The sequence below is a fragment of the Myripristis murdjan genome, chromosome 9 (assembly GCF_902150065.1).
Source record: "Myripristis murdjan chromosome 9, fMyrMur1.1, whole genome shotgun sequence".
Classification (NCBI taxonomy): Eukaryota; Metazoa; Chordata; class Actinopteri; order Holocentriformes; family Holocentridae; genus Myripristis; species Myripristis murdjan.
The window spans coordinates 23,975,081-23,997,406 of record NC_043988.1 but is presented as its reverse complement, the minus strand read 5'-3'; the positions used below and the strand labels follow the sequence as shown (position 1 = coordinate 23,997,406).

Here is a 22,326-nt window from a genome sequence, read left to right as displayed (position 1 = left end):
GCAGTGTATTTCACTACTACTACTATTCACCCAAGTGGAAGTAAACCTCTAGTAAATGGGCTCAGAAGGGGAGGACAACTGGCAAGACTGCGTCTCTCCCTCCCTCCCTCCCTCCCTCTCTCTCTCTCTCTCTCGCTCTCTCTCTCTCTCTCTCTCGCTCTCTCTCGCACGCCCCCCTTCCCCGCTCTCTCACACACATACACAAACACAAGGGTTAATATGCAAGTGTGTGATTTTGGTGATGTCTCATACCTCATGTTGTGATTCAGTGAGCTTGCAGGGCTACAAATAACGTTTTAGCGTCTTTTTGTGAATCACTTCATAAATGACATCTGGTACCTACGGATGCCATAGTGTGTTCAGATAGCCTGTGTCATTTTATGTTAAAACACAAACACACACACACACACACACATACACACACACACACACACACACACACACACACACACACACACACACACACACACACACACACACAGACATACACACATCTATATGGACATTCTGATAGTTAAATATGCTTGCATATTTTGAGTTTGTGTGTGCATTTGAGATGCTGGGTGGATTTTTTTCACTTATGCCAATGCTTTGCAAAGCAGAGTAATATTGGGCTTGGCGTCCATAGGCATGATTGAACCTTGAGAGGTTTTATTTTTACACGTTGCATTTGTGCCATGCATAATTGTCCAGACTAATCTATCTAACCCTATTCATGTTTATCTCTGTGGGAGGACCAGGCGGCCCATGTATGTGGGATGGAATCCATTCAGTATTAGCTCTTATTGTATAACTAGTTATTATGCAATTACGATATTGTATAACTCCTTTTGTTTTTCTGTGTTCCTCTAGTGTGTGTGCCCCCACTACCTGCATTAGGTTGTGATGACCCACACTACTTCCAAGTGTATGTGTGACCCTCCCCTTCAATCCTGACTCCTAACCTCTAATCCCTGACCTTTGACCCCACTATGGGCAGTGTTGGCAGTGGGGTGGCAGGAGAGCAGGAGTTTGCCATGAAGTCTGTGGGCACGAGGACCACCCTGCCCCGGGCCCCTCCTCTCTCTCGCCGTTGCCCTGCCGACCGCAGCTGCAGCGCAGAGCGGCTGCCCCGTCCCCCGGCTACTATATCTGATGGAACGGCCTCTAGCGATGAGCGAGGAAGTGTTAGTATTGGGACTGGGACTTGTACTGGGACAGACCGGCCTACCGAAACAGCCTCCTCCACCAACACAGAATGTACCATGACGGCCCCATCCAACAACAACCAGTTGGAGTGTGGGAATGGAGCAGGAAGAAGGGAGAGAGAGTGGGAGAGGGAGAGACAACGTGAGAGGGGAGAGAGGGGCAGAGACAGGGACCGGGACAGAGACTGGGATAGAGAGAGGTTAGAGAGGGAACGAGAGAGGGAGAGAAACCGTGAGAGGGAGAGGGAACGAGTGGAGAGGGAGAGGCTGGAGAGAGAAAGGGAGCGAGAAAGGGAGAGAGCCAGAGAGAGGGAAAGAGAGAGAATTGAGAGGGAGAAGATAGAGAGGGAAAGGGAGCGAGAAAGGGAAAGAGAGAGGGAAAGGGAAAGAGAGAGGCTGGAGAATGAGAGATTAGAAAGAGAGAGGGAGCGGGAGAGAGAGAGAGAAATGCAGGGTGCAGGTCTAGATGTTTGTGGGAATATTGTGGGTCTAGGAGCAAATGAGAAGAACGGTGTTTGCATGAATCAACACCAGCACAGAGAGATGGCCGTCAGAAATGACAGTGAGAACAATCCGTCCAACAAGAACCCTCCCAACCATAACCCACCCAAGATCCTGCCAGTGTCAGGGAAACTGGAGCAGGTAAGTCATGGGTATAGCAGGCCTGGGTATTAAAAACACAAAAATCCCTTACAAGACCACTTACTTACTCTCACATTACAAGTGACCATTTTTGAAGATGTTCAAGTACCTGGAAAAGTAGTTTGCCCCTTGAGTAGATTGAACACATCATAATATGTATAATGTGTGTCTAATACATTATTATAATATTTCCCACATCACAGTGTTAAATTTTTATCCCTGAATGATCTACATTTTGTAGTTCATTACTACAACAGTGATGTTAGACATGTTATGATATAGAGGTATTTTGTCTACCAACTTAATTTTTTACTTGAATGTTGTTTCATGTCTCTCTCTAACTCTCTGTCTCCATATCTATCTGTATCTTTTACTGTCCCTCCACCCTCCCCATCTTTGATGATACAGAACAACTCAGGACTGGTTCGCCCCTCTGCCTTCAAGCCAGTAGTTCCCAAGAGCTTCCACTCCATGCAGAACCTGGTGGGCCAGGCAGGAGGTGCTGGGAGCGATGGGAAACCTGAGGCAAGGGGTGAAGGATTGAGTGAGGGAAGAAGTGTCAGGAGAGGTAGAGATGGTGGTGGAGGAGAATCAGGAGAGGTCCCAGAGGCCCTGCTCCTTGACCAGGACAGTCCGGTGAGGCCCAGCAGAACCGACGGAGGGGGAAATGGTAATGAAGTGGTCCAGGGAGGGATGTCTGACTCAGGGAGGAACTCCCTGACCAGCCTGCCCACATATACAGGCTCTGGGTCTGGTTATGGCCCTCCGGCAGCCCTTGGGCCGCTCAGTGCTTCCACCAGCCACATTAACAGGTTGGGCATGGCTGGAGCAGCGGCAGGCCTGGATAAGCTGGAAAAACCCGGCTACCAGGTAGGACCAACACACTCAGCACATAACTATAAGTGCAATGTGCTGTTATTACTTTGAATGAAAAGCGATACTTTATGTTTCTTCCAGAATGGGCTAAGTGCCTCAGACAGTGGCCGCTCCTCCTCGGGAAAGAGCTCCTCATCTTATCAGAGGCTGAGCCATCTGAGTGATGCCCCAGCACCGCTGCGCCCCTCCCCCTCCTCTGATGACATCATCCAAGACCTGGAGGACCGTCTGTGGGAAAAAGAACAAGAGGTCAGGGGTCACTCAGATGCTTGATTTACACTTGCATTGTGATTACTTGACAGGAGTTTCATTAAAAGTCAGCTGATACAAGCAATATTTAAGATATTTACAAGCTGTTATCTTGTACAGCTTTAGTTTATAGGTTGATTGAATATAATGATAATTGCATTTTAATCGCACATGCTACAAACAAGTTACATACCTCTGAGAGAAAGAGTTGTAAATTTCAAGTTGCATTTTAGTATGCAATCCTAATGTGACATTTTGACATTGCTTTGACATTTGAGGCAAAGTAGTGTTCTACTATGACAGGTATTTCACTGAGGAGATTTATTTACAATATATAGTATATCCTTTTTCGCCCTATGTGCGCTGGGATAGGCTCCAGCACCCCCCTGCGACCCTAGTGAGGATAAGCGGTTTAGAAGATGAATGAATGAATGAATGAATGAGTATATCCTTTTTGATTTATCAGAACATTTTACACATATTTCAGCATTTACCATCTTTAAATTTTTTTGGCCTAGTATGCTTCAAAAACAGGAGAACCTAAAGCCTTCATGCAGTTCCTATCTTGTGCAGTTTTCTTGCCTGCTGGCTACAAAAGATGAATTTTCTGAAGTTCAATGGTCACAGATCTCCTTGTGTTTGCTAAAATTTCGATTGTGTCATGATTTGGGCCTTGCTGCATATTTGCAGCATGTTGCACACCTATCCCCACCTCTCAAACACATCTCCTGAGTCTTGGCAGGAATGATTAATCAACTGATCTGTTTCCTCTCTTCTATGCTGACAGGTGCAGCACATGCGCCGTAACCTGGACCAAAGTGAGGCAGCGATCATTCAGGTGTTTGAGGAGAAGCAACGTGTCTGGGAGCGCCAGATGGATGAGCTGAGGCAGAACTATGCCTCACGCCTGCAACAGGTGACCTCACTGTGCGCTCGGACCTAGCTTGAACAGCCTCAGGATGTCACTTCAGTTTATTTGCATTTACTTGCATCTTGACTCCAAACAGTACCCATGCAAAACCTTGACCACATATTGTGTAGCAAGAAGTGTCCCGTCAAAAACTGGATCTGCTTCCTCCTGGTGTGTATACAAAATAGATAACTGTGATAACATTTTGATTACATTCTTATAATCTGCTTTGACGGTCTTAGAAATGGAAACCTCTATGTCTTATTCCAACAGCCACCATACTGTGCAAGAGCCATTTTGGCATCCACAAGTGACACATGGACCATACAAACCCAACAAACATAATAAATTACATGATACAGCAATGTAACCTTGTAAATCAGGATCTGCATGTTTGGTTGGCATATCACTCATGTTTTTAAAGTTGGCCTTCGGCTGCTAGAGGCAGCAACTGTATGCCACTCATGGCTGTGGAGAACAGCACTTACATAGAACAGAGATGGGCAGAACAAAGATGGACCAGTGTTTTTCTGTTCAAGATGCATTTTAAGTATCAACTTTTGAGTGAAGTCAACTTTTGAGTGCATATCTGTCACACTGTTTGTGTACATTCTCCTGGAAGAGACTATTGCAAGGTTTTTGACTTGTCTCTTTTTGACCAGCTGCTGGTATGTGATCCGGCTTTTGAATGGTTTCCTCTGGTATTCAAGATGCAGGTGAATGCAAATAAATTTCTGTAACATCTTGAGGCTATTTGGGCTTAATCCAACCCTGAGACACAACAGTTAAATGTCTTATGTACATTCATTATTAAAGCCAGCAGAGGTTATACTTGCAGGTGATGTATAGGCCTACATTTCATACTTGAAATGCTTTGGAATAGATAGATAGATAGATAACCTTCCAATCACCCCTAAGTTAACACTAAACAGATCACGTACTACTGTAGGTTACACGTCGTGCCCAGCGCTCCCAGACAGCCCTGCAGGCCCAGATAACACGTCTGTCCCAGGACAAGAGGAGGCTCCAGGAAGAGATGGCTGCTCTTCTGGCCCAGAGAGAGGAACTGGAGAGGAAGTGTCTGGATTACAGGAAGGAGCAAGCTGACATCTTGCCTCGCCTGGAAGAGACCAAGTGGGAGGTGAGATATATGAGTGTGTGCTTTACTAGTTACACTTCAGTAAAATATTACCAGGCGTACAGCATGGTAGACTCAGTGGTTAAGCACTGAATATACCGTATTTCACCAATTAATAGCGTTTAATACGCTTTAAAAGAACCAGGCGGCTATTTGCTGCAGGCCTTTATTTATTTTTACACAGACCTGCACCAGGCCATTATTGTAATGACAGGTACTGTCCAACATATTTTTTAGTACAAAAGTACTGTAAGGCATAAGGTAAACATATCTGTACATACAAACATAGTGCAAAGCGTATGTACCGGTATTGCGAGTCGTTCCCTCTGACACTTCCGTTTTCTGTCAAAATAAGAGTTAGTTGGTCGATTTAAGATTACAGTACACCCTTTTTTCTAACGTTAGCTAGCTCTCTTATTTTGACAGAAAACAGAAGTGCCGCACAGTTATTGTGCAGCTAACTGTTTACGTCTGCAAAAATAAGTTGAATAGCCTTATTTTTGGTTTACCTCAATATAATGCAAATAATCGCCCCGGTGGTTATTTGAGTGGGCATTTAATACGCAAAATGGGTGCAGACCCCAGGCGTTTAAAAGAACCAGGCGGCTATTTGCGACGATTAATTGGTGAGAAACGGTATGTGTATATCTGTGTGTGTATTTATGTATATCATTTTGAGAGTAAGATTAGGTCCATGCTTGTTTTGCTTGCATGTGTGCAAAAGTACCTGTCTGACTCTGTGTGAGCATGTGTTTATGATTAACCCACTTGTGCAGTCCAGGTAAGTCATGCCCATAGGGAGTATACCCTCCTCGTATGCTTACACATTTCTACTGGATTTAATTATTATTTTGAAAGCCATGCAACTCACCCACTTGTCCCTTCCTTATCAGGTTTGTCAGAAGGCAGGAGAGATCTCCCTACTTAAGCAGCAGCTGAGGGAGAGCCAGGCTGAAGTGACCCAGCGAGCTGGAGAGATGGTGGCTCTGCGAGGCCAGCTGAAGGAGCTCAATGCCCAGTTGAGGGAGCGGGAGGAGGCCATGCTAGGCCTAAAGGACTCCTACAGCTCCAAGAGTCTGGAGCTTGAGAAGTGTGAGGGAGAACTGAGGAGGACCCTATCAGAGGTACAGAGATTTAAAATTTGATTTTCATTTCAGTTAACCTTTATTTAATACTAATTGGTAATTACAGAGGCCTTCTTTTAAAGAGAAGTTTACATACATTATGAAAATCACAAACGAAAGACATCGTCAACCAGTTTTTAGAAATGATCATCAATTATCATTATTCAGTTATTCAAGCAGCAGTTATTCAACAGCCATCACACCTAAAGCATCAAGCTTAAGGTGTGAGGTTTTATTGGTTGGCAAAGGAAGGCACTACTCTTGCTCACAGTGGAAAAAGATAGAGATTATCAGGCTAAATACTAAAAGCATATGACTTTTCTGCCCACATTGGCAACAGGGCCTTCATCAGATTACAAACAAACAGCTAAGGAAAGACTATATGTCGTCTGACAATGAGAGACAGCTCACTCACACACACACTCACTCACACACACACACACACACACACACACACACACACACACACAAAACAAGCCTTCAAATACTATATTTCAATTAACTTATTAACTTATGATATACCTTTTCCTTTCTGCAGGTGTCTATCCTTAGAGAAAAACTGGGTGTATTTGAGGCAGAGGTGCTTAGTTTGAAGCGGGCTCTGAGTGAGGTGGGCAGGGGAGCAGAAGTCGTAATTAGCCCTAACCTAGCAGCAGCAGGGCTATTGCCACCCTGGGGAGCTCTCCACTGTACACGTACCCCCTCCGAACCCTCATCTACCTCCCTCAACACCACGTCTGATACCCTGCTGAGTCTTCAGAGTGATGAGGCCAAAGCCCAGAGGCAGGAAGCTCAGAGACAGGAAAGGCAGCAACGCGAAGAAGCTCAGTGGCGTGAGGTACAGCACCGGCAGGATGTTCATATTCAGCAAGACATGCATCTGCGCCCAGAGGCCCAGATTCGTCAAGAGGCTCAACTCCGTCAGGAGGCCCAACTGCGTCAGGAGGCCCAGCTCCGCCAGGAAGCCCAAATTCGTCAAGAGGCCCAACTCCGCCAGGAAGCACAAATGCGTCAAGAGGCCCAACTTCGCCAGGAAGCCCAGCTCCGTCAGGAGGCCCAACTCCGCCAAGAGGCCCAGCTCCGCCAGGAGGCCCAGCTGCGGCAGGAGGTCCAACTGCGTCAAGAAGCCCAACTTCGTCATGAGGCCCAGCTTTGCCAGGAGGTGCAGCTGCGTCAGGAAGCTCACCAGGCACAGCGGGGTCAGGAAGGCCATTGGGATGAGGCAGGTGATCTGCGCAGGCAGCTCGAGCAGCTGCAGGCAGCATTGCGGCTGGAGAGACAACAACGGGAACGCCAGGCCCTCAACTTTGACCAGGAACGACACACCTGGCAGGATGAGAAGGAACGGGTTTTGAAATACCAGGCACAGTTGCAGCTCAGCTATGTGGAAACCCTGCAGAAGAACCAGGCTTTGGAAAAACGTATGGGTCAGTTGGGAGCAAAAGTTACTACAACCACCACCACCACCACCACCACCACTGCCACTCCTTCACCCTCTTCCTCCAATTCTCCTCCTCCACCACCAGCCCTTTCACCTCTGTCTCCCCAGCCTCCAGCATCTCTCCCTGCCCCCATCGCCCTCACCCTCTCCCCACCCTGTGAGGACCAGAAGGGCCCACCTTCTCTCCACCAGCTTGCCCCTCCCTGGGCAGGACCCTCACGCCTGGAGAGGATAGAATCTACTGAGATATAAAGACAGCTCCATTCAACAACTAAACACAAACTTTCCAATCAAATCCAAAACCTCTTACAAAAAAACTACTTCAGAATACAAGAGAAAAAAAAAAAAGTGTACAACTGAGTACATCAGTACAGTTTGACATACAAACTATTCTTTCACATTAACACGTAGTGTTTAACACAACTGTTGACTGTAAACAGCTACAAAGGCCTACTGTAAATTGCAACATTATCAATAACAAGCAGATCAGCTGAATAGGGAGTAGAGCTACAGTTAACCAATCATTGGTTTTGATCCTCCTAAGCAGCCTTTCTCTCACTAGTTGCACACTGCATCCTACATAATCAGATGGTGTTTGTGAAGTGTCCCACGCTGATGGATGGCAGAAAAAAACAAATGTTAGATGACAATGTTTAGATCACAGCACTAATATGGGGGTTGCTTAAAACCCATGCTAGAAAAGGACCAAGAAAATCAGGGATATTGTCAGAAATTATCAACAAGAATATTATGCGGTATTTATTCACTGTCAGTGCGTGTCAGTGGTAATGTAAAAGTAGATTTTAGTGGTTAGAGTGTGTGATGTTAACTTGCATTTTTGGCCAGAGAGCGCCTTACTCCATTCTTTCCAGCATGTATAACAGAATGACCTACTGCTGAGAAGAGGTGAAAAAATCAAGAGTTTGATATTCTTATCAGTGCTTTAACTATATATCAGCAAACCTCTTACACCACATCACTACACATGACTACGCTATTTAATTTAAAACCAAGACTACGGGCAAGATTATATTGACATTTGAGTTGATTCGATACAGGCAAAAGGTCTCAGACTTGATTCAGGTTTCCGGTCATTTCATGCACAGGGTTCACCCTGCACGACCCATCCAAATACATCGTTAAGACGAGCAGAGTTTATATTTTCTACAAAATGAATTAAATTAATACGTTTGGTAGATAATCAGCCCCATCTCTGAATACTATAATAAGTTCAGGGATGTGGGAGAACCTGGTTCGCCTTCACTGCAGACGGCCTGCAGTGACTAAAGATGAACACAAGAGATCATTAGAGAGCTTTTACAATGCTCCCACCTCCAGTGAGAGTCAATAGAAAATGGTTTCTATTCTTCTCGTTGAACTGGAAGAGTGCAAGAGTGCAAGAAAAACATGAATGGAAGCACACAATCTGAATTTGGTTATGATAATATAATAATTGTGTCATTCACTTTGTGCATTTACAGCCAAGAAATCAGAGAAAGCAGTCAGTATCCCCAAAGGTCAGAAATTTTATAGAATGTATGATATACTAGAAAGAGATACTTATAATAGTTATAGATTGTATGTGTGAGAGTTTGGGCGTGTGTGAGCGCGCGTGTGCATGTGTGTATCCATACGAAAAGCTTCAGCTTATGAGATTGAGGATAGAGGGACTAGTGGCAATACAGCAAGTGAAGATATATTAAGAGCAAAGGGAATTTTTTGGCTTTAAGTACAGTACAGTGTACACTGATGCTTGGCACAGGGGCAGTGAGACAGGCGGTTCAGACTAATGAAAGTAAAAAGCCTGGGTAAATCGGCATATCTTTTACGACAAAAAAAAAAAAAAATCCTCTCCTCTGCGTAGTTCATTTAGATCAGACAGAGGAGAGGTAAGTCGGGAAATCAGACAAGTGGAGGCTAACTGCACTATGTACTGTACTACACAAGAGTTCCACTGTACAGTAGACTCAGATGTGAATATCATGGCTTTTATATGTGTTGTTTATGCCAGCATACAAAGATGTTGCTCAAGAATATTAACTTATTATCTCTAAGGTATTACATAGTATTATCATCTTTATTACTGTTATTATATTATAGTGAACTGACAGAGTAAATATGTGCCATTTGAGCTTTCCTTTATCTGTTTCCGTTTCTTTTGTTTTTCTAAACTGTGTAGATAGCCTATCGGCCTACCATAATGGTGCAATCATAGCAACCCTGTCCAAAAATGATGTTCCTTTTCGATGTAGGTGATAAATGTAGTTACAGTATTGTATTGTTTAGAGGACAAAATGCTACCGATTTTATACATGTTTCAGATTTATCGTTTGCATTTATGTTATTAGTACTGTGCTGGCTTGATTAAAACCATCCCTTTGTTAAATTCAGCAGACCTAATAAAGATATGTGAATAATTCAGCACTTTGTTGATTTCTGAAGTTGCTTAGGGTGTCCAGTTTGGTGAAGTTTGTTAAAAATGATGACCGGAGAAGGACTGCAATCGGGAGTGCTCCAACACACACATCATCCATCATGCCATGGTGACTAATAAAATAAGTCTGTCAAGTAAAGGCACTGTGTAAAGTTTCCTTAGGCTTACATGCACTGAGTGCTTTGTGGTCCCAGGTGACTTGGGTGACAAGGTGGCATTATGAGTGAAGTGTCTGTCCTCTAGCCAGAAGACCTGATTACAATCTAAGCATCTGCCTCACTGAAACGTCCTTGAGAAAGAACCTGAATCTGTTATGTAGAAGCGGTATAGTGGCCATACAAGATCCGGAGCTGCTGTTCTGTAACAGACCTCTGACCTAATGTGGAGGGAGGCAAATGAAAAGATCATTCTGTTTCAATAACCAATACAGCCCTTAGAGATGTGTGTTGGCGTTCATGAATACAGGTACTGCTTTGCAATTCCTCCTCCTTTACTAGGACAGACGCTCCCACAATAAACCCTCTCCAGCTTACATAAACAGTACAAATTGTCCTCTCGCACTTTCCGTAGTTGTGCCGGATGTAAACTAAATAGTCAAGTGGATGCGTACTATCAAGTGCACGTCCTATTAAACATGGAAAGAGGAGTCCAGTGAAAAGAAGCAAGTTCCAAGTAGTAAGCGGTTAAAACAGACAAGAGTGTCCCAACTGAAATAACCCGTTACCAACCAAAGACAAGTAAGCTTTTGTGAGCTGGTTTAGCTAACGTTAACCGTTGAAAGGCAGACTGACCAGTGTGTGTTAGCTTCACACTCCGTGAGCAAAAATATTTTATGTTTTCTATGGCATATTTGCTAACAAAACACGACGACAGTAACGTTTTTCGGTTTTCGGAAAACCAATACACGACGTGGGGCTTTTGTCTGTAAAGTAAAATTTAAAATATCTAAGAGCAAACAAGCACTGAGTTCATTTGCTTATCAGGCTTCAGTTAACGTTAGCCAGGCAAAATATGTACTGTTAAGTGTAGTTTATTGATGTATAACTTCGGTTTAATGTTAATGCGAGTGGCAGTCACAAAGATAATGTGCTAATATCACATTTTATCTTCTGTTTCATACTCTGCATAGTGCATATCTGCCTGTTTAAATTTAGACAGAGAGAAATATAACAAGACCGAATTCGTTTGTCTACTATCATCTGCTGTAGCTGCTTTGAAGGGGCTTTTTTTTTTTTTTTTAAATTAAAATTAACCCTGTGATGCCTGGGCTAGAGTGAACAAAGGTACACCAAATATACTTCAGGTATTAACGTGAGGTCAAAGGTCATGTTCAAGCAGACAAAGGGGTTAAACACAAGGACGCGACTCACTTCTTTCTATAGAGGACACTTGTGTAGCCGCAAGAATCAGAATTGAGCATTACCTGTTTTACCTGTGACAATGTGTTTGAATGGAAATTTCTAAAACCATAACTGTGTATTTACAGGTTGGAGAATATGGTTTTGAACCTCTGCCTGCCGCATTTTCATACCACAGTCCATTGTGACAAGGTACAACACATTGCATGGACTAATTATATAATCACAAGCACACATGTTGGCTTAGTTCCTGTTTATTCTCCTAAATAACAAGCGTAAAGCTGATACAATGCACAGGTGACAGGTGAGACATCCTTATACTTGTGAATGTCACACATACAGCAAGAATATTCAGCAATTCAGTCAGTGTTTCTCATTCAGTTTGGACAAAACATAACATGGCAGAAGTTGCGTCCTCCTTTGATTTCCACGATGTGTTTTTCCCTTCTGTAACAGGCAGGACAAGTACACCCGATGTGCTTTTACATGAACAGGAAGAATCAGAGTATGTAGGCATGAAATAGGGCGGGATGGAGGTTGAGGACACAGATGTGAAGATAAAGAAGCAGAGGGACAAGATGGTGTGTGGGAGACTGAATCACATCTGACCTTGCTATGTTCTTTTTATTGGTGTTAATAATAATCTGATAGTGGCTTTTATTTTCGCTGCCCTCGATGACTGAATGATTTTTTTTTTCACCGTTTCTACTCCCTGTCTCTTTTTTTCTTGTCACCTCTCCTACCATATAATGTTTGATGTAGTTTTCTGCTGCATATTGGATTTTTTTTTTCAATCTAACTTGAATGTGGCTCCTCTATCTTCACATCTGAAATGCATAAAAGCTTTGTGATCTTAATGACACTAACCGAGAAAATTCAAGGTTTTCCACATTTGTTATTGCACATCACATTTATCATCAGCCAGCATGAAAATCACACTAAGAGATGTCCATCCATGTCATAACCTTTTTCAGACTTATCACACACACATAGATGATGTTTTGTATATTCTCCATCAGAAAATGCTCTAGATGATTTAAAAATAATTGTTCTCCTCATTGGGGTGAGTTTGCTGCACTTGATGTAAGAGCATGCAGGGTGTTCTAAAGCAGAATATGTGTGGGCTGCGATTTGTTTGATTAGAAAACTGAATTTGTGCACTGAATTCTTGAAATTGAATTCAGTGATTTGTGCCCCAGTCATTTAAGAAGTTAAAATTGCATTTGCCATTCTTCAATATTCACTTTCAGTGTATTAAATAATTATTTATACTGCATGTATTGTACAAATGTGCAATCTCTTCAACTGAAATCGTATTTTTATTTGATTTATTTGATGGATTTTTTTTTTTTTTTTTTTTTTTTGATTCAGAAGTCAGAATGCACATACACCTCACTGTACTTGCTCAAAAAACAATTAACCCCTATATGATTATTTCCAGTCATTAATTATTTGATACACACTATTTTTGACTCCTTATACAGCTGTGTGCAGATGGCTATGACGTCACGAACCTTGTGTCAGCGGACCCTGCTCTCCGGAGGCGGGGCTTCAAGCTGGAGTACTTCCTGCGCCCACCAGTACAGGTAGGATTATGCTGTCTGTTGTAGTTTAGTAGATATTTATTTAAAATTTGCATCTTAGGGGAGTAATTTTAGATACAAAATGCATTGACTGTGAAGGTGTACCACATACTGTCCGTTTTATGTGTCAGTTTGTTTTTTAAAGATTATTTTTTGGCATTTCTGTTGTATTTGACAGTCGCAGTAGAGAGAGAGGAAAGGCAGGGGAGAGAGAGGGGACAACATGCAGCAAATGGCCTGAGGTCCTGTGATCAGGACTCTCTACTGTCACTAAAATAAAATCTTTATATGTTCGGATTTTTAGGTCATATCGCTTACTACTATCATCAAAACTATCACAAAATAAAGCAAAATAAAATAGCTGTTGGGTAATACAGATCATCAAATACAGGAACACTGAAGTCAATGTCACCATGACCAAAAAGAAACAAAAAAACAAAAAACAAAAACAAAACTGAGGTAGTGTTTTTACAGCTATATTCTTAGCTTCATAGTGAATTATTTTTCTCTCTTCAGAGATCATCTTGTCTCATATTGTTGCTGCAGTAACGGCTATTTTGGCATGATGGTGATCAATTCAATTCAACTTAAATGGGCTTTATTGGCAGGAAACACACACACATACTTTTTGCCAAAGCATCTACACCATCCAGTTGAAAAGATAGTTGCACAAAAAAAAAAAATAATAAAACAGGAGAATAGAATATAATGAAGTCTAAACTATTCTAAAGTTAATCTGATGACAAATGTTTTGACAAATGTAATCTTCACAATACCCCGCTGTGTTGAAATCCTAAGACATAAACATTCCTTCTATCCTTACAACAAAATATTATGTTTGCTGCTCAACCACTACAACACTTAATTTTCTATCACTTATTTTTTATTGTCATAGTATTTGTTAATTTCTAAGATCTACAGACTGTGGCAACAACAATATCACATTATAAATTTCATGCATTCTTCCATATCATTAATGTCCACTCTCCTTACATTCCTGCCAGGTAACACTGAAGTTTGGTTTCCAGGTGGAGTTGTGCAGGGTGGATGTGGAGCTGTGGCCATGGGGTATGGACAAGGGACAGGCTTGCAAGAGGTTGGAGATCAGCACCAGCTCTGATTCTGTACTTTCCCAGGCTCTGGGCCCAGGTCAGGGTAACAACCATGGCCAACAAAAGAAGAACTGCAGAGACGGGGTAAAGGCCAGCACTGGAACAAACAGAGCCAAGACAAGCAACAGCAGCACAACAATAGATCTGGAAAGATAATTGGCCACCAGTGGAGCTGTCAGGCCCAAAAATGGGGTGAGGAGGCTCTAGATGAATCTCGATGTGGTGAAGCTTACAGAGGGAAGAGGACCCAACAACATGCTCAGTCAGAGAATGAAACCAGCCATCCTGAGCCACAGTTTAAACTCGTTGGTCGCTGTGAACTGAGAGAGGAAACCCAGGTCTCTTTCTCCCATTCACACTTTTTCCCCCGGCCACCTTTCCTCTCCCCACTGCCGTCACGGCCTGCAGACTGTCGGCAAGAGGAGCTAAGGAGCAGGGGTCTGCTCTCATTAGGCTCTGTGACACAACTCCGTGTGACTTTGCCATTTGGTGGAGCTGCATCTGCACTGGGGCTTAAGGCTTTGGTAGTGTGGGGACAGCCTGCACGCTGCTGCCCCGCAGAAGAAGTGGAGAGGATTAAGAGAGCCCATGAGGCCAGTGAAAGACAGCTGCCCCGGCCTAGGTTTTTTGCCTCATGTGCCAGTCCGCCATCAAGGCCACTGGAAGCAGCAGCAACTCCCAGGTATATACTAAGATTTAATTTATGTAATTGCATTGGTGCCTTGTTTTTACAACATTGTGAGACTGATTCTCAACATGTGTGGCATCATAGTCTGTCTTTCTTCTCTCAACTATGGGTCTGTTTGCTTTTGAAAAGCAGCTATTTAGGTAGCATTTTTGGGATATATGACTGTTTAGGATTGTCTCATTTCAGTAGTAAACATAAGACATATCCTTGGGAGGTTCTTTGATTTGGTGAAATTTTCTATGCTAGTTATGTGATGTTTCCTTTATGGGTTGTCTGAATCCATGTAACTTTTTGGATAAAATACCTGGAAAATTCCTTATAAATGAGACAGACTCTTGGTCTGTTTAGTTAAAATAAAGCTGTAATTCCTTTATACTTCTCACCACACTGACAAATATGGCGGCTTACTGTGTTCTCTGACTCCAGCTCCCTGTCAGTCCCAGAGGAGTTTCTGGACCCCATAACCCAGGAAGTAATGACACTGCCTATGCTGCTGCCCAGTGGAGTGTCGGTAGACAGCACCACCCTGGAGGAGTACCAAAAGAGGGAAGCCACTTGGGGTCGACCCCCCAATGACCCCTTCACAGGGGTTCCATTCACTGCAGCTTCCCAGCCCCTCCCTAACCCCCAGCTGAAGAGCCGCATTGATCACTTCCTCCTCCAGACGGGGGAGGGGTCGAGGGAGGGGAAGGTGGGGAGACAAGGGGATGGAGAAAATCCACAGCCCTCAAGGCTCTTAGTTTTTGAGGAGGACAGAGAGTCTCAAAGCTTTCCTGGTCCCAGTGGAGGGTCAGTAAACCATTCCATCCAGCACAAAGTTTGCACTGGAAACACAAAGAAGACTACATCAATTGAAGGCAGCGGGTCAGACAGTACATTAACAAATGGGAATGACATGTCTAGTTCTCTTACCAAAAACTTGGGCAGAAGTAAGAAACAAAATCAAAGTGGAAATCCCAAAGAAGCAACAGAAACTCCTGTCAGTTCTCATCACGCAGAGAAGCAACTTTTACCTCAGACGAAAAGGCCAAGGACCGATGAAGCCTCCAGTGAGTGTAGAAATATGTCAGCCCAGTGTTTTTGCAGGTTTTGTAATGGTGAGTTGCTAAAACATAACACATTTTTGCCTCTCGTGTGTGTGTGTGTGTGTGTGTGTGTGTGTGTGTGTGTGTGTGTGTGTGTGTGTGTGTGTGTGTGTGTGTGTGTGTGTGTGTGTGCGTCTGCTTGTCTGCCTGTCAACGTGTTGGTGCTCCTCCACCGTACAGTACCTACCTCAGTTCCCAGCAGCTGCTCTCATGAGCAGCGCTTGTCAACCAGCCTGGACGAAGCCCTCTTCTGTGCTCTGCAGGGTCGACCCTCCTTCACCTCAAACGTCCCTCAAAACAGACAAGTCTCCACTGACATGGAGGCATCTGAGAGGGTGGACATACCAAGGCATCTAACGGGTAGGAAACATTTTGGGTTAAAGGGAAAATCTCCCAAAGAACACTCAAAACAATGTTTAAAAAACAACTGTTAATGGGCGACCTTGCTGTTCTTATAATCCCCAAGGAGAACTGGCAAATTTTAGATGACATGAAATCATGTGTGGAGATACTTGCAGTATAGCTACCATAGAATTTAACAACAGAATCCAAAACACCAACAGTGAATGTAAGGTTTTTGTGTCAGTCTCCTTGAATCAGAGAGCCAGAATTGCCTTCTAGACCTAACGCTTTGCAAAAATTGTTCAACAATCACAAATCCAGAGGAACAGAGATGCTGGCTTTCGCACTTGCACTGGCCTCAATAGACCATATTGCAACACAGCCTTGAGTTATGTTGGGTTTTAAATAATTCCAAATTTGTGTTAAATTAGCTGTATCATAAATAATTGTGACTTTTTTGCAAGCTGCTATTTCTCCCACATGGTATGGTATCAACTCAAGAAAATTAAACTGCTCCATATTATATCATTTTCTGATAACACAGTAAGTGTCACATTTGCCTAAGGTAAGTAAACCAGCTTCACACATTAGGATGGCCGTCTGTTGTATGAATAATGAAACTATACTGACTATTTGGTATCTTAAATTCATACAGCCAGCTTCAGGGGCCTGTACCATAAAGCTGGATTTCAGCTTAGCGAGGTAACTTCAGGGTTAACCCTGGGTTTTCTGTACCATGAAGTTGGTTTACTTTTTATCGGAGTACGTTGCCATGGTAACATAAGCTGATCACGTAACTTGCTCCGAAGCAGGTTAAGTTCAGGATAAGAGCTCAGCAGGTATAAAAGCCCCACCTACTGAATTCTCTTGGAAATTGGCCTGCTCATTTGATGAGACAGTGTGAAGAAGTAAAGCCTACATATGCTACATGTATAAGATATAGTAGTGTACTGACCACATTGAAGTATGTTTTTGTACTTATTTTTTATTTGCGCCCACGTTCTTTTTGCTCCACTGGGGTTGCATCTGAAATAATAAGGCTAAAATCATATGCCATAACGACAAATTTCATAAACACATAAATTTATGGAAATCACAAATGTTACTATAGTCAGATCTACTTGTGCCATCATGGTGGGGAAGTAATATTATAATCCCACTAACTTACGCATTGACAGTCGGCAATTTTTTTGCCAGCATTCCTTGCGGCTTTTGGCACCTGCAGCTGTGTTGCTTTTTGCCTGGATTATGGATTTATATTCCTCGTATTAAGATTATTGTCTGCTCCTCTGTCGTAAAGTATGTGGCTCGGGTGTTTTTTTCCATGTCTGCGATTGGTCGTATGCAGCAAACACTGCCCTTTTTATGTGAGCGCACACAGATCTAGATTGGAAAACCCTGGGTTCAATTAGCGAGTTGATAACTGGCTTCGTGGTACCGAAGATCAGGATTGCGGATGTCTGGTTAAGTGAAGCCAAATAACTAAGAAAAACCCTGGGCATGTCAATCAAGCTTTATGGTACAGGCCCCAGGTCTGCTCAGATTTGACAATATGTTGTTTTACATGTCTGTTGTTATATCTATACAAAACTATTTATATTCTTTGGTAAATTTCTGCTTTACACTTCCTTTTCAGATGTGAAAAAGTGCTCTGCATGCTCCTGCTCCATCTCTGTATATTCCACACCTGCGGCATCTGTGTACCGGCTAACCTGTGGTCACTTACTCTGCCGCACATGTCTGCAGAGCAAATCACAGCCTGTGAGCTCTGTCAGTGTAGCAACACCCAGTCATGTCTTATGTCCTACCTGCCAAAGCCCCGCACATCGCAGTGACATCATACGTGTACATCAGTGACCGACCACATACAACAAACCCATACATTCAAAACCTTTGACGAAGCAAAGAGGAAGGTCGAGAACTGCAGTGCAGCTGGACAGATGTGCTACTTTAGTATTTGTGACCGTGCTGAACTCAAAGTAAATCAATAACCATTTACAGTCACGCTTACAACCATTTCCAAGTGATAACTCCTAAGTATAACAACATTGATGGATGATGGACTTTCTTCCCAGGAATGTTTTATCCTTTTGACACCCTAACTCCATAATATCTTCACACTTGTGGCAAATGTGTCATGTTGTCATTTACTAATGCATTTTATATATTAACTGCAGGGGAGGTAAACTGACTGTCAGTTTGGACCAAAATTACACTGCATCCTGTAGATTTCTACAGGCAACCACTGTAATTTCTACAAATCATTACCACATATTTAGTCATGACATGACATTACAGCATGTGCATGTACTCTTTATTCCACAGCCATTTGTTGTATTTTTTACTTTTCCTTTTCAACATATTTGACACAGCTAGAAAGCTTTTCATGTATTTTTCCTGGGCCAGTGTAAGCACAAAAGCAGATCATAAGTAGCTCTGTTTGCAATAGCAGCAGGCGAAGAGAGGACATCACTGAAAGACCTTTAAAAAAAATTCTGTGCAGGAGAATAGAAAAAGTCTTGCTCACCCCCTTCTATCACCTCTGTCTGTCTCAACATTTTATAGAGGAGTGAAGCGTAATTGCAACCTTGGTACAAAGCCTTTGTACATGTGCTAAGAAGGCGCAAAGAAAGGTATGGAGGATGGCAAGGTACTGAGAGCTTTAGGGCACGAGTGTGTAAATGGAAATGGAGTGGTCCAAGGTTGTGTGGTCATTGTGAGAAAGACAAACAGCCAAGGCCCTGCTTAGCTGACCTCTCAGTGCCATTTTAACCCCTGCTTCATTTTCATTTCCATCTTCAATTCCCTGTTTCTTCACTCTATTTCAGATTTACCTTCAGTCTTGTATGCCATTAGCTTTTGTTTGCTTGAAAACATAAACAAGAGGGCACCGATGGGACAATACAAACCCGTACTCAAACCCTTGCCAATTTTCTATCTTAGCACTCATTCTAATGATGACTTTTGACTTTTTCTGTGCACTATAAAATCAAGGTTGAACCAAAGAGTACAAAACGGCATTTATTGGTCTTCACAATCATAAAACAGCATAATTTATATGTTGGTTTCCCTGACAATGTTAAGCTTAAGCAAGGTCATGATCCTATATCCGTTCAGTAAGAGCAAAGACAGCGATTGACATGCACCCACACCTAGATGCTCATTTGGAGAAATAGAGACCAAAAACATCAGCTGGGCTTGAAACTTGTTCAGGTAAACATCAAAGATAAAAGTGACTTTGATAGTCTCAGTATTATTCATAAGCTCTCATGCTGAATATTGCCTCCACCAGTCAAATCACACTAGCCAATATTGTCAGGTTACTACAATGTGTCTCATCCTTTGTTCTCCTTACAGTTGGTTGCTGATGCTGATGTAGAAATTGAATGTTTTTCTTTGGTTTCATTGTAAGCTGTCCTGAATAAGGAAATGGGTGTAATGCCTAAAAATATAAACTGTCCATTCTCAATCATGAATTCTTTCACCACTGAGTGAAGTGAAACTGGTGTGTATGTATTTAAGGTGCTTATTACTGGATAATGCTGGAAGGCTGCTACTCTTATTAAAGGATTTTGTTACAACTGTGTTATTAGGCTTACAATTTTTAATTTTATGATTTACCATTCACATGTAATTCAGCTGCATAAAAATCAGCACCACATAAACCTAGGCTTGTAACAAGACCTTGTTGAGGAGGGTAATGAACACAGACACTGATGTTTATTAGAAATGCTAATTGCACTGTCTATATAAAATTATGCGTGAATTTATTTATTTTTTATCTCATCCATGTCATGTTTTGATGATGCCACTATTGCTGCTGTTGCCTTTATGTGTACAATAACAACGTGTTAAAAAAATCTGTCCCGCATTGATTAGCTGGCATTACTCCATACTGCATGTGTGAACAAGTGCATGATCAACATGAAATGTACTTAATCATTGAGCTCATTGATGAAAATCTGATTAGTTGTCCACAAGTCCAATTAGCTGTTCATGTTAAGCCATCTTGTGTGTGTGCTCTCATGCCGTCCATTACTGTGGCTGAAATAATTCAGAAAAGTTATGCCAAATAAGTGTCGCACTGTCTTGAATACAGACTAGGCATCTTCTGCTGTCAGGTACATTGCTGTTTTCTTGTGTAGATTTGTTAGATGACACATATCTGATGCAGAGGCATATCCGCTGCGACCTCTCTCACGCACATCCAGCGCGCAACTCTGTAGCCTTCGCGCGCGCGTGTGGACAGCAGAGCAGCACGACACTGACGTCAAATATGAGTGTCAACCGCTTTGTCAGATCATATCCATCTGCTTATAAGTAACGGATCGGCACGGACAGCTGTCAGACAACCACCAGGCGGAGTAAATCCAGGTGCGCAGCGCTCATCCAAACCAACAGCAATGCCTCACTCCGTGTTTCCACTGTGCGTCCTGGGACTCCTAGCCCTCTCCTCCGCCTGTTACATCCAAAACTGCCCCAGAGGAGGCAAACGAGCCCTGCCGGAGACTGGACTAAGACAGGTGAGGAGAACCAAAAGCGTCCTAACTGTAATCAGTGTCCATTATAACTTAGTGTTCTTTCTTTCTTCATTTGATGCATGCTTTATTTTTCGCACCATGCAGGTACAGAATCTCTGACTGCACATATTTGCTTTTAACTGAAGGAGTTGTTACAGTTCTTTTAACCAACAAAAAATCTGTGAAATAAGATAAAGCCTCTTTAGCCTATTTACAGCAGGAAAAGTAATAGGATTCAACAGAGAAAAGCAAACTACAATACATGCATCCAATTAGAGTTGGCAATAAAACAGTAGAAGTGACAAGAATAGTAAAACGCAATGACAAAATAGAATCTAAATATTTTGTCATTAAGTAAGGCTATATTCATGGTAATTTCACCACACCAACAAAGATAAAATGTGTGGAAATCCGTCTAGTGGAAAAGACTTATGCAAATGTAAATTTACATTGTAAAAATGTGTATATATGTACATATGCCTATGGATAAATTTATTTGCAACACGTGTGTATGAGGACATGCACTGTATTACAGTGTAAAAATCATTTAGAAGTGGGATTACATAGTTTAATGCTTTACAAAAGTGAATGTACTGGCTCTCTACAACTGACAAGCTCTCAATACATCTAATCACCTTTCTCCTGTAGTGCATGCCTTGTGGCCCTGGGGACAGGGGGCGCTGTTTTGGCCCCAGTATCTGCTGTGGGGAGGGCCTCGGCTGCCTGCTGGGCTCCCCAGAAACAGCTCACTGTGTGGAGGAGAACTACCTGCTCACCCCCTGCCAGGCCGGAGGGAGACCCTGTGGATCTGAGGGAGGACGCTGTGCTGCCTCAGGGCTCTGCTGCGATGCAGGTACAGTCTGGACAGATTAGCTGCAGCTGCCATCAGGTTAACAGGTCTACCTGTGACATGTATTGTAATAAAAGATAGAAAACTGTATACATTATATATTTTATACATCTGTGGGCACAGTTTTACTAAAGCTCTTTCCTTTCCTTTCCTCTCCTCTCCTCTTTGCCTTTTTTCCTGACAGAGAGCTGTGCTGTGGACTCGGACTGCCTGGTGGAGACAGAGGATGTGGCCCACAGCTCTCCAGTCTCAGGGAGCTCACCTGCAGAGCTGCTGCTGCGCCTGCTGCATGTGGCCACTAGAGGGCAGACTGAGTACTAAAAACTTGTGCGGTTCCTCTCCTCCTCAAGGCCTGGCTCCCCACAAGCGCAACAGAGTGAAGATCTTTCACCTTCATTCCATCATAGTCCAACAGAGAAAGATGATCTCTTCGCTAAACTCCTGACCTGGCCTTCCAAATCAAATTTTATCCTCATCCTTAACCCCTACCACTCTATCTGTAGCAACTGCAGATCAACAGAGACAGAAAACTGTCTTCAGCTTGTTTAGTGATTGGCCATGTAGCTTGAAATATCTTATCCAGACCCTGGAGATGAGGAATCATGATAATGGGTGATTACTTGAGCATTGTATGTTTGTTCCCAGCGTAGAAATGTATATACCGATGCACATACTGTAAACAAACCTTTTTTCCTGTTTGATGGAAAATTAAAGTTTTCAGTGCTCCAATTCAAATGTGTGAACTGTTAAACTGAACACTGTAAATAGATCAGATATAGAGAACTAT

The 22,326-nt window shown here is 42.8% G+C and overlaps 3 protein-coding genes across 3 annotated transcripts; all 3 read left to right on the top strand.

Moving 5' to 3' along the window:
- The first annotated feature begins 1,549 nt into the window (after window positions 1-1,549).
- Window positions 1,550-9,988, top strand: lzts3b (leucine zipper, putative tumor suppressor family member 3b). Its single transcript, XM_030059173.1, has 8 exons — window positions 1,550-1,836; window positions 2,236-2,699; window positions 2,787-2,954; window positions 3,742-3,870; window positions 4,814-5,005; window positions 5,896-6,126; window positions 6,665-7,036; window positions 7,145-9,988. The coding sequence occupies exons 1-8, from the start codon at window positions 1,635-1,637 to the stop codon at window positions 7,817-7,819; spliced, it is 2,433 nt and encodes an 810-aa protein (XP_029915033.1). The 5' UTR covers window positions 1,550-1,634; the 3' UTR covers window positions 7,820-9,988.
- Window positions 9,989-10,581: 593 nt separating this feature from the next.
- ubox5 (U-box domain containing 5) lies at window positions 10,582-19,753 on the top strand. Its single transcript, XM_030060327.1, has 8 exons — window positions 10,582-10,738; window positions 11,488-11,551; window positions 12,844-12,945; window positions 13,947-14,097; window positions 14,145-14,736; window positions 15,169-15,791; window positions 16,008-16,187; window positions 17,806-19,753. Exons 2-8 carry the CDS (start codon window positions 11,498-11,500, stop codon window positions 18,024-18,026), a joined length of 1,923 nt encoding a protein of 640 aa, XP_029916187.1. The 5' UTR covers window positions 10,582-10,738; window positions 11,488-11,497; the 3' UTR covers window positions 18,027-19,753.
- Window positions 19,754-20,463: 710 nt separating this feature from the next.
- On the top strand, window positions 20,464-21,971 carry avp (arginine vasopressin). Its single transcript, XM_030060326.1, has 3 exons — window positions 20,464-20,692; window positions 21,338-21,542; window positions 21,724-21,971. The coding sequence occupies exons 1-3, from the start codon at window positions 20,573-20,575 to the stop codon at window positions 21,858-21,860; spliced, it is 462 nt and encodes a 153-aa protein (XP_029916186.1). The 5' UTR covers window positions 20,464-20,572; the 3' UTR covers window positions 21,861-21,971.
- Window positions 21,972-22,326: the final 355 nt, after the last annotated feature.